This window comes from Heterodontus francisci, chromosome 19 (genome assembly GCF_036365525.1).
Source record: "Heterodontus francisci isolate sHetFra1 chromosome 19, sHetFra1.hap1, whole genome shotgun sequence".
In the NCBI taxonomy this organism is placed as follows: Eukaryota; Metazoa; Chordata; class Chondrichthyes; order Heterodontiformes; family Heterodontidae; genus Heterodontus; species Heterodontus francisci.
This window is the reverse complement of record NC_090389.1, coordinates 89,910,316-89,930,689: the sequence shown is the minus strand read 5'-3', so window position 1 is coordinate 89,930,689 and position 20,374 is coordinate 89,910,316. Positions and strand designations below refer to the sequence as shown.

Sequence of the window (20,374 nt, the reverse complement as noted above, 5' to 3'; positions counted from 1 at the left end):
AGGTGCAGCGAGACCTGGGTGTCCTTGTGCACCAGTCGCTGAAAGTAAGCATGCAGGTGCAGCAGGCAGTTAAGAAGGCAAATGGTATGTTGGCCTTCATAGCGAGAGGATTTGAGTACAGGAGCAGGGATGTCTTGCTGCAATTGTACAATTTATACAAGGCCTTATCTGAGGAAGGATGTTCTTGCTATGGAGGGATTGCAGCAAAGATTCACCAGACTGATTCCTGGGATGGCAGGACTGATGTATGAAGAGAGATTGGGTCGATTAGGCTTGTATTCACTAGAGTTTAGAAGAATGAGAGGGGATCTTATAGAAACCTACAAAATTCTAACAGGACTGGACAGACTGGATGCTGGAAGGATGTTCCCGATGACGGGGGAGTCCAGGACCAGGGGTCACAGTCTAAGGATAAGGAGTAAGCCATTTAGGACTGAAATGAGGAGGGATCTCTTCACCCAGAGAGTGGTGAACCTGAGGAATTCTCTACCACAGAAAGCAGTTGAGGCCAAATCAGTAAATATATTCAAGAAAGCATTAGATATAGTTCTTAGGGCTAAAGGGATCAAGGGATACAGGGAGAAAGCGGGAACAGGGTACTGAGTTTGGATGATCAGCCATGATCGTATTGAATGGCGGTGCAGGCTTGAAGGGCCAAATGGCCTACTCCTGCTCCTATTTTTCTATGTTTCTATTACCATCCATGAGGTCAGCAAGGTGCCAATTACAGCAGAAGAGACCAAGGATACCCACATTGAGTCACAGTTCCTCCAGGATCTCAGTGGTTCTGGTTTGGAGAATATCGGCTCCTTCTCAGAGATGCCACACCAAGAGAACGAAGATCCAAACTCAGATGGTGAAAGTTCTTTGTCAACAGACAGTGTTTGCTGGCACTCCAACGACTCAGAAGAGATTGACGTTGTCACTACTGAGAAGCAAAGGCTGGCAGTGGGGAGCATTACCAAGGGGAAATCTCCAGCGTCAGGCCAACATCAAACAGTGCAGTCTGGAAACCCAGCAACAGCACAACTATGCCACGCCTTCATCTCTGCTCTCTAGAGAACCACCAGCATCACAACGAGCCAGAATGAACAGCTACCTCCATGAGTCCCCAACCCTGAGTCCCAGGCCTTCAGGCTTGGAGGATGAGGAGAGGCAAAGGACAAGCAATGTCTTGAAGAGGCAGAGGAGGAATGAGTTGAAGCATTGCTTATTGGTTCTTTGAGATGAGTTGCCAGAACTTTCCAAGAATGACAAGGCCTCAAATGTGATCTTCTTAAGAAAAGCAACAGAGTATGTTAGCAGGCTGAAGGCAGAGCAACAGAAACTGAATGCAGAGAGGGAGAAACTTCAGAAAAATCAGCAACAGCTGAGACGCAATCTCTCCGAGCAAGAGTTGTCAAACCACCGAAATGATATATGGACTTTTAAGCCTCTGCATTTGTAAATTTCACAATCCCTATCCTTATACCTGTAAATTTTACAATCTCTATGCCTGTTTAACTAATTTTGATGTCATCTAATTTTATGTGAATTTACTCATAGCATACAAGACTTATCTTTGGAAAGAAGGGGGATGTTGTATGATCACCTTAAGAGTGATGTCCCTTTAAGATCTCAATATGCGAATGAGTTAAGTACCAGGATGTAGTCATGTGACTACAAGCCATGGTCATTCTGCAACTGTAACACCTGGACGAATGTTCTGTAAATAGTTTGCTCTGTAGTGTATATAATAGTTTAGCTGTTAATAAACCTGTTTTAGATCTTCAGCAAGTAGAACTCCATGCATCTCATTTATGTTGATCAGACACATCACAAATTACAATTACAATTTTTTAAAAAAACAATTCATCAGAAATTCTCATGCTCTAAATTTAATGTTATTTTATTTTAAAAGTACACATATATTTTACAGAACAAAGAAAATATACAGAATCACTTTGTGTGCATCTGTTTTGCAGGGTCATTCACAATATTTACATTATCAGTGAGAAATCTCTAATAGTTTAACTATATAAAGAGCTAACTGTATACAGGATATGTACACACATTCATAGGATGCAAACTAGACCAATTACATTAAAAATAATGTACTCAGAATCAACACACTGCAACATATAATATAAAAATATACTCTGCTTCCATACACATGTATAAATTACTAAATTAACAACGGAATTCCACCTATTATCAGGATACCAATCAGCTGAAATGTCAAAAAGACCCTGGACTTGTCCGAGCTGAATTAATCCTCATTCTTGTACTGTGAAAGTTGCAGGGAGTCCCATTCGGGGGAGTTACTGGGAAAGAAAGGGGATGTTGTATGATCACCTTAAGAGTGATGTCCCTTTAAGGTCTCAGTATGCTAATGAGTTAAGTATCAGTAAGTAGTCATGTGACTACAAGTCATGGTCACTCTGCAACTGTAACACCCAGACAAATGTTCTGTAAATAGTTTGCTCTGAACTAAGCCAGAGGGCTGATGGTGAGATAAGGACAGCCAACGAGAAGAGTGCAGGGGTCAAAGATCAAGGTAGGGGGACAGGGCATGGCGGCATAGCGGAGACAGAAAAGGAGAGTGCTTTGCCCTGATGGAAATTAATCGTCAGTCTTAAGATCTGCACCCAAAGCAGGAGGCATTGACTAGTTTGTGTCTGCCATGTTTCAGTGGGAGCACACTCTCTCACCCCTGAGTCAGCAGGCTGTGGGTTCAAGCCCCATTCCAGAGATATGTACCCATAATCCAGGCTGATACTCCCAATGCAGTACTGAGGGAGAGCTGCACTGTCAGAGGTACCATATCTCAGATAAGATGTTAAACTGAGGCCCCGTATGCCCTCTCAGGTGCACGTAATAGATTTCATGGCCGCTAATTCGGAGAAGAGCAGGGGAGTTCTCTCTGGTGCCCTGGGACCAATATTTATCCCTCAATCAACATCACAAAAAACAGATTATTGGGTCATTATCACGTTGCTGTTTGTGGGATCCTGCTGTGTGCGAATTGGCTGCCATGTTTCCTACAACAGTGACTGCATTTCATAAAAGCACTTTGGGAAGTTCTGAGGTGGTGAAAGGTGCAAGTCTTTCTTTTAAAGAAAAGCTGCATTCTATGTTAAAAAGCAAAATTTTCAGTGTCTGGTGTTAGATTTAGAAACTTCTCTCCAACCCAGATAACCAACCCAAAAACCACTCAGATTAATAAAAAGCGAAAGAGATAGCTTCCCTCACTGCTTACCAGAAAAGAAGGAGTCAGCAACACTTTCAATTCCAAATATAAGTCAATTGCAGCAACAGAATGTAGATGAAATTGGATTCTGAGTTTAACTATATGGACGGCAGAGTCTGTGTTTCTAAAACAGCAGCCGGACTCTAGCTGTGTGTGTCACTGCTTACAGCACCACCTCACTAAACACACCACAGAATTGTTGTTTAGATGACACAATTTCCAAACCAAGCAAATGAAATGGTTAAGTTCTGATGAAAGGTCAACAATCTGAAACGTTAACTCTGTTTCTCTCTCCACAGATGCTGCCTGACCTACTGAGTATTTTCAGCACTTTCTGTTTTTATTTCAGATTTCCAGCTGGTCTTGGTATTTTGCTTTTGTATATTAAATGAGATCCTCACCTGGCGAATTTGAAAAGTATGTTTTAGGTGTACAAGGAACCACATAATGTTTGGAGTCAGGCCTTAGAGTGAGGGGTTGCAAACATTCCAGGATTGCCCCTGGAGATTAGTTTATTCTTTCATGGGATGTGAGTGTCACTGGCAAGGCCAGCATTTGTTGCCCATCCCAAATTGTCCTTGACAACTACGTGGCTTGCTAGGCCATTTCAGAGGGCAGTTAAGAGTCAACCACATTGCTGAGGATCTGGAGTCACATGTAGGCCAGACCAGGTAAGGACAGCAGATTTCCTTCCCTAAAGGACATTAGTGAACCTGTTGGGTTTTTAAACAACAATCAATGTTAGTTTTATGGTCATTATTACTAAGATGAGCTTTTAATTCCAGATTTTTATTAACTAATTGAATTTAAATTCCACCAGCTGCTGTGGTGGGATTTGAATTCGTATCCCCAGGACATTAGTCTTGGCCTCTTACCACTATGCTACTATCTCCCACAGTAACATAGCTGCCAGGAATTGAAGTTTAATCTCCAGGACACTATTGGGAGCAAAAAACTCAGGATAAAAATGATATGGGCTTTAAAATAAAAGTAATTGTCTTTTAACACTTTTATCAGTTATGAAAATGTTGAAGATGTGAAGGAAAAAGGTTGTTTGACTTTGAGAGTCAAGAATCATCCAGTCAGGTAATCAGACAGTCTCTCTGCTTCCCCAATTGGCTGTGGGAGGTTGGGGCCCTACGAAGATGGACATGTTGGGAGACCAATGGGGAGAGTGCCAGGGGTGAGGGCAGGGGCACAGGGTGATTGGAGGGTCAAGTGATGAATCCTCCAAGAATACATTGAACCAGAGTTGCTGACCATAGTCAGGGCTCACGTAGAGACAGGTCCTCAGAGAAACAGTTTTGTCTCAAAGTCAGGGCAGGTTTGTATTGTTTTGTCTACAAGGGTTATCTATTTCTGTCAGGACTCTCTACATCGCGAGATCAACCTTGTCACTTTGTCTGGTACTGCCTTCAAAAATTTAAGGACCAGGCTGGAGTTTAAAGGCTATGTGGTATTGTAGGGCACATCTAACTCCTTCATTAAGGACAAAATCCAACTAAATTAAACAGATTAAAACTCCCAACCTCAGGAACATCGTAATTACTGGACAAGAAAAGACCAAGATCTATTGAGTTTACCTTCTACCATCCTGGTAATCCCCTGATACAATGATAATGGAGTTACTGACTAATCACAGTGATCAATCCTTATCAATAAGTCTACAACAGACCCAGACAGGAGGTGAGGAAAACCCCCCGTAGTGGAGAGCTTTGGGAACCATCAGCCAGTCACCTGTTCCTCCCGAGCATTTTCCACTCACCACACGTCATGTCTCAAATTACTCAGATATTGGATCCCAAAATATTATTTTCTGAAAGAAATCTCTCAAATTTACATTTGAATGAATCAATATTAACCGCTCTACTGTCTTCCTAGGGAGCCCATTCCATAGATTGACCACTCTCTCACTGAGATATTGATTCCCCAGATTAGTTTTGAATTTAACCCCTTCATGCACATGCCGTGTCCTCGGGTTCTGCTGTTCTGGACAAGGTGAAACAGCTTGTCATGGTTAACAGTATCTCAGGAAGATTTTATGATGACCAATGACTCCATAAAGTATGAAGTTACAAATTCCGGCCACATTGCAGTGAGATTCAGGGCACTCGGAAGCTTTTGATCATTGCGAGCCCTTCATTTATTTTGTTTAATAGTCAATATACTGGAAAACTAAGTAACATGATAAGTGGATTAAGTGTCTGGATATTTTTATAAAAATGTAGAAAGAAGGGAGACTAGGAAAGTCAATGACCAAAGTTTGGTGAACTTTAAAGATTTCTGGGAACTTTTTGAAGAAGAGAACTGTCGTGATCCACCATTCTTCCCTCAATCAACACCATCAAATACTGGTCATTCATCTCACTGCTGTGTCTGGGATCCTGCTGTGCACAAAACTGCAGCCACATCCACCTAAATAACACGTCTACGCACTTCAAAGTCACTTACATTAGGTGGGGCACTTTAAAGGTGTTTGAGATATCCTGATAAGGCCTGATACAAGTACAAGGCACTCCATTGCCAATGAAGTGAATATTTTTAAGTCATGCTGTTATCTAAAGTTTCTGAGAGGTCACATGAAGCTTTAACAGATTAATAATTAAACTGATTGGTTGACTGGATTTTGGTAGAATTCCCAGTGACAGTGAGTGAGAATGAGCGAATTCGGCAGAGGCAATGAGAAATGCAACTTCAAACCTGTCAGCAGCCCTACCACTCGATCACAGTAGCAGACTGGGAGAACCAATCCTGTGTCCTGGGCAACAGAACAATGCTACGATGTGACAGAGGCCAGTGAAGGAACATTTTGAGGTGCTAACTAGGGCGGGTGTTGAAGGAATTCGGGAATAGCACAAGAGTCCCAACAGGTTTGGGTTTGTTGCGGATTACTCCAATGAAGTCTGCTATTATTTTTGGGGAGGTGGTCAAATCCACAATTCTTGACCATCCCGAGTTACGCTGAAAAGATTTAGTCAGTCTCTCCTCCAGCAATTATTTGCTCAGTCACTTCGGAAGGACCATTAAGTCACAGCCATAGCTTGGTGGTGGCACTCTCTCTCCACTGAGTCAGCAGGTTGTGGGTTCAGGTGCCACACCAGAGACTTGAGTTCCATAAACTAGGCCAACACTCCTAGTGCAGCACTGAGGGAGCACTGCACTGTCTGAGGTACTGTCTTTTGAATGAGGTGGTAAATTGTGGCCCCAGCTGACCTCTCAGGTGGATGTAAAAGATCCCACAGCCAAGAAAACAGGGGCGTTCCCCCCAGTGTCCTGGGCAAATATTTATCCCTCAACCAACATCACTATAACAAATTATTTGGTTGTTACCACATTGCTGTTTGTGGGAGCTTGCTGTGCGCAAATTGGCTGCTGCATTTTCTGCATTACAACGATGATCACACTTTTTCCAGATGTCCTGAGGTCGTGAAAGGTGCTATAGAAATGCAAGTCTTCCTTCTTTTTAAAAGACTGTCATTTAACTTAGCACTGAAATTGCATGCAAGTCCTACTGGATAAGGCTGATTGGTTCCTTGTTGAAATGCAGTAGTGACCAGCTATTTTCTTTTTTTAAAACCTCCCGGCAACTTCCATGATCATTTTCATTCTGGTTCCAGTCCACACATCACCAGATTTATTGAGTTCACTTTCACAAGTTGCCAGGGTAGGTTTTAAACTCACAACCTCGAGGCTGCTAGACCAGTATCAGAACAACTGCATGACAATAACGAGATCAAAGAATTGTGCAGCATAGAAGGCTATTCAGCCCATCGTGCCTGTGCTGGCTCTTTGAAAGAGCTATTCAATTAGTCCCAATCCCCTGCTCTTTCCCCAGAGCTCTGCAAATTTAAGATGTGCCTGTATGCTTAAAACAAAACCACATGTTTAAAATTGAGGGAGAAAAATGAACCTTTGCTGCCTTATGCTCACATTTTCTTGACAGCACGCTCAACAAAACCGAGCAGGTAATCTCAGGTGTACTTTGCAAAGTGCCCCTCTCACAATCTACAGCCCAGGTAAAATGAGACCTTGCCTCAGGTTGAATGATGAACTTTATAAAAGGTCCAATTCTTCTGAGCAGATTAACGAGAAAAGCTTTCCTGAGGAGCACAACCAGCGGACACCCTTCCATATCAGAGTCGGCTGGTGCTGCAATAGTTTAAGAGAAGTTGCTAGGACAGAGGCCTGAGGTTAAAGAATCTGTTTGGTAGCTGCACGTGGCCATCTTGGATCATCACCTCACAGCAGTATTGAAATCAAAGGGTTAATCCCGTTCACGCTGGCCAGTCTTATCTTGGAAGAGGTCAAATGCAGAATGTTTGTTGTGGACTTGAATAAAACAGCGCATTTCTGCTTCGAAATAATTTATAAGGTCTCCTAGTTTTTCCATGCTCAACACCTGCACACACCCCAACCCCAGTTCAAAATCAAGTGCAGTTCTTGGATACTGTCCGGTCAGTGTTCAGGATGGTCAGTTTGCAGGCCGGACTGTCCGACCAGTCCTGGGGAACCGATGGACCTTGACGTGTTTGGACAGGTGGTCACTGCGGGCAAATTTCTTTTCACAAACTGGACATTGGTACGGTTTGACTCCGGAGTGCGAACGCCTGTGTCTAGACAGCTCATCGGACCTTGAAAACCTGAAATAAAGTATCAACAGATTGGACAATTATCCACCACCATTGACCCACTAATGGTCAATCATCTCCTCTTCCCAGTGTCCAGTTTTACAATGCAAGAGTTATAATGTAAGATTTAAGGAAATATGCTTTGATTAAACTCTGTCAAAACCTCTTGTTTATTTATGTCAATGCCACCCTTGTCAATGCTCTCCTCTCCATTGTCCTAACTGTTCCAATCTATGCACTCCCTGCATCTTCACTATGTTGAAAGTAAAATTCATCACACCACAGAGCAGGAGGAGGCCATTCAGGCTCTCGAGCCTGTTCGATGTACTGCAGATGAAGGAAGAGGATATCCTCGAATTTCTCGTTGCTCCTACCCTACTCGGCACCACCAACCTAGGCTCCCAGATGGAGCAGTGCGTCTACAAGGGGAATAGTGAAGGTAACGGTAACTCCTGATGCCAAAATGAAAGCTTTCGTTGCAGTTGAGCGAAATGTGCGTGTGCACAAAGATGATGGTGATGTCATCAAAAAGGACCTGTAAGCCAAAGCTCCCTCTTTGCCTGTACCAGTTCGAAAACCCATCTGCGCATGCGTGCAGTGATGTCATCAGGTGCAAGTGGTTGCCATTTACACACCTCTAGATCTTCTCCTGTTTCTTTACATGTCTCATTACCATCTCCCTTTTGCTCTTTAACATCATTCTTTTTTGTCATTTAATCTCTCCTGCCTTCCACCCTAAAACAGACCTTCCATTTTGTTCTTTCCTCCCCTCCACCCTTTCCCTCCCTCTGTACTTGCTTAAAACCTGTTGGATCTCTGATTTCCAAAATAAGCAGAAAATGTGGGAAATACTTAGCAGGTCAGGCCCTATCTGTGGAGTGAGAAATCTCTGACTTCCTCTCGTTCTGATGAAAGGTCATGGACCTGAAACATTAACTCTGTCTCTCTCCAAAGATACTGCCAGATCTGCTGAGTGTTTCCACCATTTTCTGGTTTTATTCCAATGCTCTCCCATCTACCAACTGCCATAAACTTGAGCTCATCCAAAACTCTGGTGCCCATATCCCAAATTATACCAAGTCTCGTTCACTCATTAAGGGGCAGGATTGAGGGAGCGCCGTGCTGCCAGAGGGGCAGGACTAAGGGAGTGCTGCATTTTGGATCTTTTGGATGTGACATTAAACCAAAGCCCTATCTGCCCTCTCAAGTGGACATAAAAAATCCCACATCACTATTTTGAAAAAAAGCAGGTGAGTTCTCCCCAGTGCCCTGGTCAATACTTATCCCTTGACCAATATCACAAAACAGATTATCTGGTCATTATCACATTGCTGTTTGTGGGATCTTGCTGTGCACAAGTTGGCTGCCACATTTCCTACATTACAACAGTGACTACACTTCAAAAAGTACTTCATTGGCTATAAAGCATTTTGGGACACCCTGAGGTTGTGAAAGGTGCTACATAAATGCAACATTTTTTTCTTTCACGAAAAGTGTTGGATGTAATGTGAAGAACATTGCATAGATCTCCTAAACCCATTACAGGAAGATGATGTACTCCAGCTTCAAAGAACAGGAACAACTAACTCCTAAACTGGATTAAACATTTTCTGATGAACTGAAAAAAAAATCAATTAAAAAGCACTGGAGTCCCTTTTCCCATTCAACAACAACTTACATTTCTATGACATCCTTAACAGAGTAAAACATCCCAAGGCACTTCACAGGAGTGATAATCAAGTGAAATTGAACCCTGAACCACATAAGGAGAGAGTAGGGTAGGTGATCAAACACCTGGTCAAGCAGCGAGATTTTAAAAAGGGTCTTAAAGGAGGAGAGAGAGCCAGAGAGGCAAAGAGCTACAGGGAGGGAATTCCAAAGCTTAGGGCCCAGGCAGCTGCAAGGACAGTCATCAAAGTTGGGTTAAGGGGCCAGAAATGGAAGAGATCTCGGAGGGTTCTGGCGGTACTCTACCTTTTTGTGGATTCTTCCCCAGGCATCTAATCTCCCGAGAGAAAGTGCTGTATAAATATTCATTGATGCTCAGAAGCTAAACAGTTAAAACTCCCAAATATTCATCCATCTTTCCAACTCCATTCTGCAACCATAGCTTGCTCCCCCACCCCTCAACCTTTGTGTCCCATAAAGCATTTGTCACCTCCAAAGGCTTTGGTATCCATCTAGGTCATATTGTGAAGTGATTACTGAATTCCAAATGAATAGACATAGGAACATATGAGTGGGCCATTCAGCCCATCGAGCCTGCTCCACCATTCAATACGATCATGACTGATTATCCACTTCAATGCCTTTTTCCCCACACTATCCTCAGATCCCTTTCTGACATTGGTATTTAGAAATCTCTCAATCTGCTTTAAACATACTCAATGACTGAGCTTCCACAGCCCTCTGGGGCAGAGAATTCCAAAGATTCACAACCCTCTGAGTAAAGAAATTTCTCCTCATCTCTGTCCGAAGTGGCTTCCCCCTTATTTTGTAATTGTGTTCCCTGGTTCTAGACTCTCCAACCAGGGGAAATATCTTAGTTGCATCTACCCTGTCCATCCCTTTAAGTATTTTGTAGGTTTCAATGAGATCATCTCTCATTCTTCGAAACTCTAGAGAATACAGGCCCAGTTTCCCCAATCTCTCTTCATAGGACAGTCCCGCCATCCCGGGAACAAGTCTGGTGAACCTTCGTTGCACTCCCTCTATGACAATAATATCCTTCCTAAGGTAAGGGGACCAAAACTGCACACAGTACTCCAGGTGCAGTAACCAAGGTTCTATACAATTGAAGTAAGACTTCACTACTCCTGTGCTCAAATCCTCTTGCGATAAAGGCTAACATACCATTAGCCTTCTTAATTGCTTGCTGCACCTGCATGTTAGCTTTCAGTGACTTATTGACAAGGACACCCAGGTCCCTTTGTACATCTACACTTTCTAATCTCTTACCATTTAAGAAATACTCTGCACATCTATTCCTCCTACCAAAGTGGATAACCTCACATTTTTCCACATTATATTCCATCTGCCATGGTCTTGCCCACTCACTAGGTCTGTCCAAATCCATCTGAAGCTGCTTTGCATCTTCCTCACAACACACATTCCCACCTAGTTTTGTGTCATCCGTGAACTTGGAAATATTACATATGGGCCCCACATCCAAATCATTGATATATATTGTGAACAGCTGGGGCCCAAGCACTGATCCCTGCGGTACCCCACTAGTCACAGCCTGCCAATGTGAGAATGACTCGTTTATTCCTACTCTCTGTTTTCTGCCTGTTAACCAATCCTTAATCCATGCCAGTATATTACCTCCTATCCCATGTGCTTTAATTTTGCTAACCAACCTCCTGTGGGGGACTTTATCAAAAGCCTTCTGAAAATCCAAGTATACCACGTCCACTGACTCTCCTTTATCAATTCTGTTAGTAACATCCTCAAAAAACTGCAACATGTTCATCAAACATGATTTCCCATTCATAAATCCATGTTGACTATGCTCAATCAGATCATTATTATCCAAGTGTCCATTTATCACATCCTTTAGAATAGATTCTAGCATTTTCCCAATGACTGATGTAAGGCTAACAGGTCTGTAATTCCCTGCTTTCCCTCTCCCTCCCTTCTTAAATAGTGGGGTGATATTTGCGACCTTCCAATCTGCAGGAACTGCTCCAGAATCTATAGAATTTTGGAAGATGATCACCAATGCATCCACTATCTCCATAGTGACCTCTTTCAACACTTTGGGATGTAGAATATCAGGTCCTGGGGACTTATCAACCTTCAGCCCCATTAATTTCTCCAATACAACCTTTTAACTAATACTAATTTCCTTCAATTCCTCATTCCCCCTAATCCTTGGATCTCCAATTCTGGGAGATTTCTTGTATCTTCCTCAGTGAAGTCAGACACAAAGTAATCATGGGCGGCACAGTGGCGCAGTGGTTAGTACTGCAGCCTCACAACTCCAGGGACCCGGGTTCAATTCTGGGTACTTCCTGTGCGGAGTTTGCAAGTACTCCCTGTGACCGTGTGGGTTTTCGCCGGGTGCTCCGGTTTCCTCCCACCGCCAAAGACTGGCAGCTGATAGGTAAATTGGCCATTGTAAATTGCCCCTAGTGTAGGTAGGTGGTAGGGAATATGGGATTTCTGTAGGGTTAGTATAAATGGGTGGTTCTTGGTCGGCACAGTCTTGGTGGGCTGAAGGGCCTGTTTCAGTGCCATATCTCTAAATAAATAAAATTCAGCTTCTCTGCTATTTCTCTATTTCCCATTATAAATTCTCCTGACTCTGTCTGTAATGGACCCACATTTGTCTGAGCTAAACGTTTCCTTTTTAGGTACCTGTGCCATAAAATGAAGAAATATTAAGTGGCCTCATTCTGGATTGTGAGTGATCAGTTGATCTTTAAAACAGACTTGGAAAAGTCCTGGGGAAAATTGATGTACAGAGAGATTTGGGTGTTCAGGTCCATTGTTCCCTGAAGGTGGCAACGCAGGTCAATAGAGTGGTCAAGAAGGCATACGGCATGCTTTCCTTCATCGGACGGGGTATTGAGTACAAGAGTTGGCAGGTCATGTTACAGTTGTATAGGACTTTGGTTCGGCCACATTTGGAATACTGCGTGCAGTTCTGGTCGCCACATTACCAAAAGGATGTGGATGCTTTGGAGAGGGTGCAGAGGAGATTCACCAGGATGTTGCCTGGTATGGAGGGCGCTAGCTATGAAGAGAGGTTGAGTAGATTAGGATTATTTTCATTAGAAAGCCGGAGGTTGAGGGGGGACCTGATTGAGGTGTACAAAATCATGAGAGGTATAGACAGAGTGGATAGCAAGAAGCTTTTTCCCAGAGTGGGGGATTCAATTACAAGGGGACACGAGTTCAAAGTGAAAGGGGAAAAGTTTAGGGGGGATATGCGTGGAAATTTCTTTACGCAGAGGGTGGTGGGTGCATGGAACGCTTTGCCAGCGGAGGTGGTAGACGCGGGCACGATAGCGTCTTTTAAGATGTATCTAGACAGATACATGAATGGGCAGGAAGGAAAGAGATACAGACCCTTAGAAAATAGGCGACAGGTTTAGATAGAGGATTTGGATCGGCGTAGGCTTGGAGGGCCGAAGGGCCTGTTCCTGTGCTGTAACTTTCTTTGTTCTTTGCTCTTTTTTTTGTAAACTCTCCCAATCACATTTACCCACTCTGTTCCCATTTCCCTTCCCAAGTCTGTCTTCATTACTGGTAATTTCTCAGATCACGTTGTATCCCTGTCAATCTGGGAACCAGAGCAACATTTTTCCATTTCTTATGCCTCTTGGCCTCTGATTTTCTGTCCGCTAATGAAAGTCACCAGCTGGGATTATGCAATTTTCCCAACATGTGTCAGGAAAGCAAAAGTGGGAAATCTCTGCTATGAAGAAAGAAGGATTTGTATTTCTATTGCACTTTCCACAGTCTCCAAACATCCCAAAATGCCTCACAGCCAGAGAAGTACTTTTTCAATGTTTAGTTACTGTTACAATGTCGGATCTCAAAAGGTAATTATTTCCAGATTACTCCCAGTGTCACAAGCAAGAGAGACCAGAAATAGGAAGACAGAGCTGATGAATATGCAGCTGGAGAGATGGTGCAGGAGGGAGGGCTTTAGATTCCTGAGGCATTGAGACTGCTTCTGGGGGAGGTGGGACCTGTACAAGCCGGACAGGGTGCACTTCAACAGGACCGGGACCAATATCCTCACAGGGGGTTTTGCTCGTGCTGTTGGGGAGGGTTTAAACTCGCTTAGCAGGGGGTTGGGAACCTGAGAGTAGATTTGGAACGGAGAGAAGAAAAGTTGGAAATGGAAGGCAGAAAATTAGGAAGCGTGTTTGGAAGGCAGAGGAAACAAAGACTAGAAAATAGACAACAAGGGGAGTTTGGCGGGGCTAAATGGTCTATACTTCAATGCAAGAAATCTAGGGAATCAGGCAGATGAGCTGAGTGCACAGATTGACACGTGGGAGTGTGATATCATAGCTATTACTGAGACATGGCTAACAGAAGGACAGGAACAGCAGCTCAACATTCCTGGTTACAGGGTTTTCAGACAAGATATAAAGGGGGATAAAAAGGAAGGAGGGGTCACAATATTAATTAAAGAAATGGTTACAGCTGTGAAGAAGGATGATATGGTAGAAGAATCATCGAATGTGGCCATGAGTTGAACTGAAGAACAAAGACGGTGGCAATCACATTACTATGAGTATGCTAAAGACCCCCAAACAGTCAGAGGGAGATAGAAGAGCAGATATGTAGGCAAATCTCTGAGAAGTGCAAAACCAATAGGGCAGTAATAGTGGGGATTTCAACTACCCAAATATTAACTGGGAGAGAATTGGTGTGAAAGGCACAGAGGGTGACGAACTCTTAACATGCATTCCAGAGAATTTTTTTTAGCAGGTACGTAGCAAGCCCACGGCGACCACGCACTGGAAGTGGTTCAAGAGTTCACCTACCTGGGCTCAACTATCACCAGTAACCTGTCTCTCAATGCAGAAATCAACAAGCGCATGGGAAAGGCTTCCACTGCTATGTCCAGACTGGCCAAGAGAGTGTGGGAATTGGCGCACTGACACGGAACACAAAAGTCAGAGTGTATCAAGCCTGTGTCCTCAGTACCTTGCTCTATGGCAGCGAGGCCTGGACAACGTATGTCAGCCAAGAACGACATCTCAATTCATTCCATCTTCGCTGCCTCCGGAGAATACTTGGCATCAGGTGGCAGGACCGCATTTCCAACACAGAAGTCCTCGAGGCGGCCAACATCCCCAGCATATACACCCTACTGAGTCAGCGGCGCTTGAGATGGCTTGGCCATGTGAGCCGCAGGTAAGATGGCAGGATCCCCAAAGACACATTGTACAGCGAGCTCGTCACTGGTATCAGACCCACCGGCCATCCATGTCTCGGCTTTAAAGACATCTGCAAATGCGACATGAAGTCCTGTGACTTGATCAGAAGTCGTGGGAGTCAGTTGCCAGTGATCGCCAGAGCTGGCGGACAGCCATAAAGGTGGGGTTAAAGAGTGGTGAGTCAAAGAGACTTAGCAGTTGGCAAGGGGAGAGCCAACTGAGTAACAGCCCTGACAACCAATTTTATCTGCAGCAACTGAGGAAGAGTCTGTCACTCTAGAATTGGCCTTTATCGCCACTCCAGGCGCTGCTTCACAAACCACTGACCACCTCCAGGCGCTTACCCATTGTTTCTCGAGACAAGGAGGCCAAAGAAGAAGAAGAAGAAGTGCAAGCCCAGCAAGAGAGGGCACGGTTTGGGACTTCGTTTTAGGGAATGAAGCTGGGCAGGTGGAAGGGGTTTCAGTTGGGGAGCACTTTGGTGGAAGTGATCATAATTCAGTTAGATTTAGGGTAGTTATGGAAAAGGACAAAGACATACCAGGAATAGAAGTTCTCAATTGAGGAAAAGCTAATTTTACTAAGCTGAGATGTGATATAGGTAAAGTGGACTGGAAACAGCTACTTGAAGGTAAATCAGTGCCAGATCAGTGGGAGGCATTCAAGGAAAGTGCCCTTAAAGAAAAAGAGTGGGGCTAACAAATCCCAAGCCCCTTGGACGTCAAGGGGCTTATAGGAGAGGATAAAGTAAAAAAGGAAGCTTGTGACACATACTGAGGGCTCAATGCTGCTGAAAACCTGGAGTATAAAACATGTAGGAGTGAAATTAAAAAGAAAATTAGGAAAGCAAAGAGAGAGCATGTAAAAATATTGGCAAGTAAAATCAAGGAAAACCAAAAGATTGTTTTATCAATACATAAACAGCAAGAGGATAAATAAAAGAAAGAGTAAGGCCTCTTAGGAACCATAAGGGTAACTTGTGGCTGGAGGGGGAGGATGTGGGTATGGTTCATCATGAATACTTTGCATCTGTTTTCACAAAAGAGAGGGACAATACAGAAATTGTAATCAGGGAGGAGGAGTGTGAAATGTTAGATGAAATTAACATAGTGATAGAGGAATTATTAAAGAGTTTAACATCTTTGAAAGTGAATACATCCCCAGGCCCAGATTTAGTATCCTAGGCTGTTAAAGGAAGCAAGAGAACAAATAATAGAGGCTCTGACTACCATTTTCTAATCGGCTCCGGCTACAGGTGTAGTGCCAGAGGACTGGAGGACAGCTAATGTTGTACCATTGTTGAAAAAGGGATAGATCGAGTAATTACAGGACAGTCAGGCTAACCTTGGTGGTGGGAAATTATTGGAAAAAATTCTGAAGGACAGGATAAATATTCATTTAGATTAATCAAAGACAGTCAGCATAGAGTTGTTAAGGGAAGGTTGTGTCTGACTAACATGATTGAATTTTTTGAGGAGGTAAAAAGGAAGGTCGATGAGGGGAGTGCATTTGATGTAGTTTATATGGATTTTAGCAAGGCTTTTGATAAAGTCCCACATGGCTGACTGGTCACAAAGGTAAAAGCCCATGGGATCCAAGGCAAAGTGACAAGTTAGATTCAAAACTGACTCAGAGGCAGGAAGCAAAGGGTAATGGTCGATGGGTGTTTTTATGACTGGAGGACTGTTTCCAGTGGAGTTCCGCAGGGCTCAGTACTGGGCCCCTTGCTTTTTGTGGTATATATCAATGATTTGTCTTGAATATAGGGGGTATGATTAAGAAGTTTGAAGATGATACAAAAATTGGCCGTGTAGTTGATAATGAAGAAGAAAGCTGTAGCCTGTAGCTGTAGCCTGCAGGAAGAAATCAATGGATTAGTCGGGTGGGCGGAACAGTGGCAAATGGAATTCAATCCAGTGAAGTGTGAGATAATGCATTTGGGGAAGGCTAACAAGGCAAGAGAATACACAATAAATGATCGGATACTGAGAAGTGTCGAGGAACAGAGGGACCCTGGAGTGCATGTCCACAGATCCCTGAAGGTGGCTGGACAAGTAGATAACAGAAACTTCTTTTTAATATCACACCTTTAATGTAATAAATCATCCCAAGATGCTTCACAGGAGCATTATAAAACAAAGTTTGATGCCGAGCTTTAAGGGGTGTCTAAAAGGAGGAAAGCAGAGAGGCGCAGAGCTGAAGGGAAGGTATTCCAGAGCTTGGGGCCTAGGCAACTGAAAGTGTGGCCACCAATGGTGGAGCAATTAAAATCAAGGATGCACAAGAGGCCAGAATTAGAATTAGAACAAAGGTGGTCAAGAAGGCATATGGGAGACTTGCCTTTATTAGCCAGGACATAGAATATAACGGCAGGGAAGTTATGCTGGAACTGTATAAAACACTGGTTAGGCCACAGTGTGCAGTTCTGCTCACTGCACTATAGGAAAGATGTGATTGCACCAGAGAGGGTACAGATGAGATTTACAAGGATGTTGCCTGGACTGGAGAATTTTAGTTATGAGGAAAGATTGGATTGGCTGGGGTTGTTTACTTTGGAACAGAGGAGGGGAGATTTAATTGAGTTTAGTTTAGTTATACAACACTGAAACAGGCCCTTCGGCCCACCGAGTCTGTGCCGACCATCAACCACCCATTTATACTAATCCTACACTAATTCCATATTCCTACCACATCCCCACCTGTCCCTATTTTTCCCTACAACCTACCTATACTAGGGGCAATTGCTAATAGCCAATTTACCTATCAACCTGCAAGTCTTTGGCATGTGGGAGGAAACCGGAGCACCCGGAGAAAACCCACGCGGTCACAGGGAGAACTTGCAAACTCCACACAGGCAGTACCCGGAATCGAACCCGGGTCCCTGGAGCTGTGAGGCTGCGGTGCTAACCACTGCACCACTGTGCGCAGTGTGTAAAATTATGAGGAGTCTCGATAGAGTGGATAGGAAGGCCCAATTCCCCTTAGTTGTGGGATCTATAATCAGGGGACATCGATTTAGGGTAAGAGGTAGGAGGTTTAAAGGGGATTTGAGGGGAAAGTCTTTCCCCCAGAGGGTGGTGGGGGTTTGGAACTCACTGCCTGAAAGGGTGGTAGAGACAGAAACCTTCATAACTTGAGGTGCATGGACCAAGAGCTGGAAAGTGGGATTAAGCTAGATGGCTCCTTGTCAGCCGATGCAGACATGATGGGCTGAATGGCCTCCTGCCGTACTTTAAAATTCTAGGATTCTATGAAATGCAGCAGCCAATTTGCACACAGGAAGCTCCCACAAATAACAATGACATAAAATGACCAAACCATCCATTTTAGTGATGTTGATTGAGGGATGAGTGCTGGCCAAGAACAGCAGGATGAGCTCCCGAGCTCTTCAAAATAGTATTCGAATGGTCTTTAACATCCAACTGAGAGGGCAGGTGGCTCCTCGGTTTAACATCTCATTTCTTTGGATCTTGATCTCACAATTTGTGTCGGCCATGACTCAGTGGATAGCATTCTCTCACCTGAGTCACAAGGTAGTGGGTTAAGGTTCTACTCCAGAGACTTGAGCATCACAATGTGGACAAACTTTCCAGTGCATTACTGACGGAGTGCTGCACTATCAAACGTATTCCTTTTGATTAGACATTAAACCAAGGCCATGTCTGCCCTCTAAAGTGGATGTAAAAGATCCCATGGCCACTATTTGGAAGAAGAGCAGGGGAGTTTTCCGTGGTCTCCTGGGGTCAATATATATCCCTCAAACAAAAACAGACGATCTACTCATTATCACATTGCTGTTTGTGGGAGCTTGCGGTGAGTAAATTATTTTATTGGCTGTAAAGCACTTTGGGATGTCTTGACTATATAAATATAAGTTCTTTGTTTTTCTTTTACATCAACAGAATTTTCAACTGACCTCCAGCCACATCCTGGCCAAGTGCAGGCGAATGGCTTTTCTCCAGTGTGTCTCCTTAAGTGAGCTTTCAAGTGGCTGCTCTTAGCATACACCTTGGTGCATCCTGGAAATGTGCACTTGTGCATCTTAAGCAGTTCTGCCGGGGGTCCCTTTTGAAACTTCTGGCCCAGGAGGGTCCCACCTTGGCCCTGGGAACTGTCAACAACTCCAGCCATGGGCTTGGCAGCTATGGGAACTGGTGCAATCCGAACAAACTGACGTGAGCAGCTCAGACTGGATGACTGCACGAGTTGAGGCACGAGGGTGAATGTTTGTCCCTGAATGTTGACGAGGAGCTGTGCAATTTTCAGGTCTACCTGAGGCTGTGGGCTAACGACACTGTTGTGTTCTTGCTTCACCTCAATGGGTTGTAGTTGAAGAATAACTGGGATGGTGCCTTCAACCTTCAATGCCTCTTCAGTACTCCTTGCATTTTTTGTTTTGCTGGTCTGTTCATATTTCGGTTGCATGGGGCCTGCTTTTATTTGGTCTTTCTCCTGCACCATGCTTGCTGATCCCACATCCCCATTTTTCAATTCCTGTGCCTCACTTTTGAGCTCACCCTTTGAGTCCATGTTCATGTTCTCCTCAAGGAATTCCTCAATTTCTTCTAGAGTAGGCTGGAATGACCCCATATCCTCCATCGCTGTCCCAAAATTGGGAAATTCTGGAGTTTCCTCCTTGACAATTGAATGACAATCCTTCCTGCCCCAACACGGAGTTGGGAAGTTCCCAATGGAAGCCTGGGAAAGCAGGTAATCTATGATGCTGTCTCTGCTCTCATTGCTCAATGTGCTCTTGTAGCTGGAGCTTAGCACCAAGGAGTCAGGGCTGGAGCAGGAGCGGGAGCTGGAACAGTCGCTATCATCATCAGAGAGGGGAGACGGCAGCATCTGGTAGCCCCTGCTGTCCATCACCATGTCGCTAAGGTAACCCACAGGGGGGCTCATTGACACAAAGCTTTCTTTAGTAGCGAGCAGGTGGTCCACCATTGCAGTTTGCTATTCAAATACTTTGAAGAGTGATGAGGGTCAGTGACTGATGACCTCAGATCTCCTGCTGTCTGGGTCCAAGCGGGCACAACTCCTGATAAACACAAGAGTGTTCATATTTACATTTCAGCAACTATACAATAGAGTCACCTCTGAATTGCACTTAACTCTTTCAAATTGTTTATGTTCATTAAAGGCAAGTACAAAACAGGTTAGATACAGAGTAAAGATCCCTCTACACTGTCCCCATCAAACACTCCCAGGACAGGTACAGCACAGGTTAACATAGAAACATAGAAAATAGGAGCAGGAGTAGGCCATTTGGCCCTTCGAGCCTGCTCTGCCATTCATTATGATCATGGCTGATCATCCAACTCAGTAGCCTGTTCCCGCTTTCGCCCCATACCCATTGATCCCTTTAGACCCAAGAGCTATATCTGACTTCTTCTTGAAAACATACAATGTTTTGGCCTCAACTGCTTTCTGTGGTCGTGAATTCCACAGGCTCACCACTCTCTGGGTGAAGAAGTTTCTCCTCATCCCAGTCCTGAAAGGTTTACCCCGTATCCTTAGACTGTGACACCTGGGTCTGGACTCCCCCACCATTGGGAACATCCTTCCTGCATCTACCCTGTCAAGTCCTGTTAGAATTTTATAGCTTTCTATGA

General features: G+C 44.1%; 1 protein-coding gene across 4 annotated transcripts in view; it reads right to left on the bottom strand.

The window, feature by feature from the left end:
* Positions 1-1,872: 1,872 nt before the first annotated feature.
* klf15 (Kruppel like factor 15) overlaps positions 1,873-20,374 on the bottom strand; it is a 27,268-nt gene continuing 8,766 nt past the window's right edge. For 3 of the 4 annotated variants that reach the window (XR_010977000.1, XR_010976999.1, XR_010977001.1), the window contains 3 exons: positions 18,676-19,800; positions 14,527-16,612; positions 7,810-7,869 (listed from right to left, as the gene is read on the bottom strand). Coding sequence is in view for 1 of the 4 variants with exons in the window: in XM_068052199.1 (XP_067908300.1) it covers positions 7,701-7,869; positions 18,676-19,706 (1,200 nt within the window). In the remaining 3 variants the exon portion in view is untranslated. Of the gene's footprint in view, positions 7,870-14,526; positions 16,613-18,675; positions 19,801-20,374 lie in introns of all 4 variants that reach the window. The other variant, XM_068052199.1, reaches the window with a different exon arrangement.